Here is a 5,196-nt window from a genome sequence, read left to right as displayed (position 1 = left end):
TACATTACCTTCCCTCTCCCAAAGTATGCAGGAGCAACTAGGAATCATACCTCTTTCTTCTTGATCTTTGAAATGCCACCAGTAGCCCTTGGACGGGTGATAGCGACAGTAGGACATAGCTTCTTCAAAAGCAGACTGAATTCCATGCACTGCAGTGAGCTTTCAGAACAAGAACATAAGGCAGCATTCAGAATTTAAGGTGAAAATACAGTATAAATTTTTGAAAACAGGGATTTTAAAGTTAGTATTCTATATTTATTTTTGTTCCAGAAAGGGAACTTGGAACATCTAGTTTTGGACCAAGAATGTAATCTCTTTAACAAGACCTTTTCTGAAGTGCTTTTCTAAACTTACAGAAAAAAAACAAACTTGCAAAAGCAGTTTACTAGAACAGAAGAAAATAAAACAAACCCAAGTATACAATTTAAAAAGAAATATCACATTAACTTGAAAACATAAGCCTCATTTACAGAGAAATATTACCTTAACATTCCAAAGAAGCTTCACTGAATATGTATTTAATTACTATTCCACATCTATTTGCCATCTAATTTTTCTTTTGATTATTTTGTTGTTCTCCCAATTGTGTAGCTTCAGTTATTCTGATCCTTCATCCTTAAACAAGGTATCCTACTTTTTTGACAATAATGCATTCTCCCAAGATCTTTCATTTCCATGTGGGATGCACAATTTTAACCAGTGGGGTTTAAATAACTGTACACTACATAAGATCTTTCCTCAAAACAGTGAAGGAGGGATTGAAACAGCCTAGGGGACAACTAAAAGTAAAAGCAGGTGCAAACAGGTATACATTAAATGCACAGAACACTTACAACTCTGGAGTTAATGACAGACCCTAAGTCAGGTGCCTGATAAATCACTCCAGCAATAATATAGTAGTCAGCCAATGGAATAACTGTGGGGAGAAAGAAAAAAAAAGCAGGGTGAATTTAAAGCTCTGTCTGAAGGCTGTGTATTTGTTGCTGAATTTCAGTAGTAACAGCAGAAATTGCACTATTCATCTGCTCACCAAATTTTCTCTTTTTAACTTTTTCCTTTAAGGTGTTTTATGTGTACTCCAGCAACAGACTGATAAGGGAAAAAAAAACCCCACAAACCACAAAACAAGGTCTTCTTTACAGACAGAAAGGCATCAGCTTTAAGTCCTGTCCTACTGCAAACAAATACTTGACCTTACAGGAGTTGGGGTTTTCAGAGCTACACAAGAGGAGTCAAGTGAACTGCACTGGAAGTAGTTCCACTTGCCTTTGCTACCGGTAGAAACCCACAACAACATAACATCTCATTTGTCTGGCCGCAGCTTTCTCCAACTTGTACAGTCCTCTTGGCTAGATCTACCAGACCCAATGGCAGCTAAGCACACACAGAGCATGCCTTTCTAAATTAATAACATTCTGCCAAAAAAAGATGACCTTCCAAAGGCATTTGCTAAATCAGATTTGGAACCTCTACTGACCCATCAAAAATTCTTGTTCATTAGAGCTGCACTGGAGAGGAACATCACAATTGTAATTCTCTGACAAACATTCTTCAGTTGAGAAGCTACAGCGATGCTGTCAGCGTCGTATTCCTAAGGATCTCACCTGCGTACACATTTGTTCCAGTTCCTCCATCTGTACTAACACATTCTGTCTGAACCTTTTTACTGACAGGACCCAATTCATCCGGTACTTGCATTTTATGGAGCTTGGACACCTGCCTAAATTAACAGACCAAGACAGCTGGGTGCACATTACAGCCAATACCCACTTCTCCTCAGAAGAAAGAGGATTCTCGGCATTTCTGTAGAAGTAGAGCACGACATAGAACAGCAGCTTTACTGTCTCACCATTCTGCGCCAGAGCAGCCTACTCTCCTAGACAGGTAACTCTCCCTCATCACTCGATGTAAAGATTTTTCCAAAACCACTTCAAATAGGCAAAAACTTGGCTTAAAGAATTTAGAATATACTTTTTAAAAAAAACACACAGAAGTCATAACACAAGCCTGCACCAAGTACACAACACTAGCTGTGAACTCATTGAATTTTGGTTTTCCATCCCCACTCTCTGTCTCAAAGACACTAATATTTGTACCAAGATCAAATGAAACACACGGGTAACATTTGAGCTAGGGAACTATGTGACTCAAGAAAGGTATCCAGCACAAACCATACAGTCATGATGGGAAAAGCATTACCACACAAGGCTCAGTTAAGTTCTACCAAACATACGTTTGCATTACAGCAAAAGTCTGAACACACTGTGGAAGCCTCAACTTTACTCTTGATTTAAAGAGTGTCAAAACAAGAAATTAAAAGAGCTGTGTTCCATACTCACCCTTTGAAAGCTAGATTCAAAGCCCTTAATAAAGAAACAACTTGAAAAATCCATTAAAGGAGGACTCATATGTTCTTTTTGAGTATGGAACTGCAATATAAAGAGGCCATTACCTGATAGAAGCAAATCAGAAGCATTGCTAGGCACGGAAAAGTCCTTACAAGACCAAAATGCATATCCAGAGCCTAAGTCACTAAAAAATAGTTAAAAGATAACTAGCATTAACCCCTCCTTTCTTTTCTGTAAAGTTTACTCTAAAATAACCTAAATTATTTTACATATACATGCAGTAAACACAGAAGACAGTCCAATAACTACTGAAATGTGGTTACATTTTTAATTAATCACACACACACAAATTTAAGGTTAAAAAGGAATAAGTAAGCCAGTTGCAGGCAAATGGGAAAAAAGCTAGGGTATTTCATTTAAAACGTGGAAAGGTCATCAGTGACGCTGTAAGGAGTGGTGCTGTTGTCACAAGATTCCCTCGTGATTCCAAAATACTCAAGTTCTCAGAGGAATAACCAAAACAACAAGTATTTGCAGTATTTCATTGTCATTCTTCACACAGCACATTGACTTCTACTGACAAGACCCTACTCAGCAGTATAACCAATCTACAGTTGAAGGTGGAAATAGAACAGAATAAGAGAGGCGACATAAACAGAAGCATGAATGGAATGATCCCTCTCCCTAATGAATGGAAATCATGGTTCTCCTAAATAAATAAATCACATACTAGCCACTTCAGATGACTACCTCAAATTAAAGTAAGCTCATCAGCCTCAAACAAAGATATAATTAGCTTTATATTCAAATGGTTAGAATGAAAACTCTTGCATCACCTAACAGATAAATACAACATGGCATGAATGCTATTATGAATTTCCCATGCAAAATATACCAGACGGCAGCCCTTTCTCGTTGCACTCTTCACATCTCACCACAAGATGGCAATCCCTGCTATCAGCACACTAGAGGTCACTCTGCTAGACAAAATACCTCCACCCCTCCACAAAGCCTCATACTCTTTTAGTAAATTTTTGAAGATAAAGACAGAAAGGGGAACCAAAAGTGCTTAAACAGAAATTAGGAACAGACAAAAGCAACTAACTGATTGGCCTTCTCAACAGTGACAAGAGCTGAGTGACCTTACCTTGTGTTGGAGATTGCCTTTGCTGCTTTCTGATAATGAAGAGAATGGGCTCTTGAGCATGAAGAAGGATGTACTCCACTCCAACCATCTGGCTGAAAAAGAAGCAACCAGAATAAATATCTCCCTCAAAGTAAAATCTGTAGGGTGTGCAGAGCTACCAAAGGGCCTGGCAGCAAAGGGATGAAGTTCTGACACTACTGTGTAAAGTACAGTAACTAAAGGCAGAAGATTTCCTGAGCTAGCTGTCAAAACCTGGCTGCATATCAAAGGGAGTCACAGCAACATTTGACATAATATTTAAGTAGAACATATCAGCAGACAAATAAATAGCTAGAAAGATACCACAATCTATCATCATACAGGTGTCACTTCAACGCAGAAACAAAGGACCAGTGTATATTGTGGCCACCTACATCTGATGAGAAAGCCTCTCTGCAACCACAGCTGAGCACAAGTGACTTCACCAATGAACTTTCAGCTCAGCTTGCACACTCCTTCTCATCTTGCGAAGTCTTTAAATAGTTCTCAAATACCTCACTTGTACTCATTGTAGCAGATGGGGAACTGCAAAGAAAGTTAACTTGCGGGTGCTGCAATCTCATTACACAACCATCTGTGATCAGTTTATTTACAACACTCACTACTTTTATTATCCATACTAAAAAGCCAGCTTTTTGGAGGAATTATGTACTAATTATGGCACACAGCCATCACGTTATGGAAACACAAACTGTTTATGAACTCAAAGTATCCCCTAACATAAAACCTATTCACCATAGAAAAACATTTAACTACATTATCATTACTCAGGTTCTGTTGAGCTGGAAAGATGAGAAAAGACAGCTTTTCTAATTCAGAGAAATATCTAAAAGGTGATTTACTGGAATCTCAGGATATACATAGACTCCTTCATGCTTAACATCTTCTTGAAATGGCAAAAGAAGAAGTAGAAGACATCTAAATACAAAAAAAGCTAAGCTCCCTGGCAAGTGGTGGGACTAAAAAGCACAGAACAGAAGGAGGCTCCCAGCATGCTTCCATTCAACCATCAAAGCCTCTGGATGGACGGACAAAGGACGCTGCACAGCAAGCAGTTGCAAATTACAACTTACTTCAAATGGTCCAAGGTCATCCGCTGCATTTTGACGACTTCGTTGTTACATGTTCGGTCATAGAATGGGTTACTTCGCTCCGAGAAATAGTCCAACACACTCCCATTGTTTAATATGGGAATCCAGGAGCTGTCAACCCAGGAAATTCCCAAGAGATTATCTGGGAAGAGAAATCTACACTGAGTACCAAGGCAGCCAGAAACACTACAAATTGCCACCAGTTAGTGAGTATAGCAGGGGAAGGAAGTGGAACACAGCCTCACACAAACCAGTTCTAATTAAAAACGTGTTTCACAGAGTTCAAATAATAATTGACATCATTTAACCTTCTGCCATTCTGTTGTAGGTACACAATAGAAATATAGTCTTTTTTTACTATTGCACTTTTCTTTCCTTGGCCACTAGCTGCTGGTATATCTCCAGTCTCAAGAAGGTGAGAAGGATGCGTGCACATGTGCGTGTGCTGTGTTGGTGGGAGTTAGCTCTGATACTCTATATAATATTATCATACTATGCCTCCTCAGTAGTATTGTATACATTTATTTTATGAACCGCAGCATTAGCTGAGTAGAAAGACAATCCAAAGCAT

At 38.8% G+C, this 5,196-nt stretch overlaps 1 protein-coding gene across 1 annotated transcript in view; it reads right to left on the bottom strand.

Annotated features, from left to right (window-relative positions):
• The window catches only part of MED6 (mediator complex subunit 6), a 7,188-nt gene extending 2,419 nt beyond the window's left edge, over nucleotides 1-4,769 (bottom strand). Inside the window, exons 1-4 of the mRNA XM_010088071.1 lie at nucleotides 4,608-4,769; nucleotides 3,496-3,587; nucleotides 834-916; nucleotides 51-159 (exon numbers count right to left, since the gene is read on the bottom strand). Of these exons, the coding sequence (XP_010086373.1) occupies nucleotides 51-159; nucleotides 834-916; nucleotides 3,496-3,587; nucleotides 4,608-4,636 (313 nt within the window). The 5' untranslated portion in view covers nucleotides 4,637-4,769. The remainder of the gene's footprint in view (nucleotides 1-50; nucleotides 160-833; nucleotides 917-3,495; nucleotides 3,588-4,607) is intronic.
• Nucleotides 4,770-5,196: the final 427 nt, after the last annotated feature.

Source organism: Pterocles gutturalis, unplaced genomic scaffold, assembly GCF_000699245.1.
Source record: "Pterocles gutturalis isolate BGI_N339 unplaced genomic scaffold, ASM69924v1 scaffold51186, whole genome shotgun sequence".
In the NCBI taxonomy this organism is placed as follows: Eukaryota; Metazoa; Chordata; class Aves; order Pterocliformes; family Pteroclidae; genus Pterocles; species Pterocles gutturalis.
This window is presented reverse-complemented; position numbering and strand designations above follow the sequence as displayed.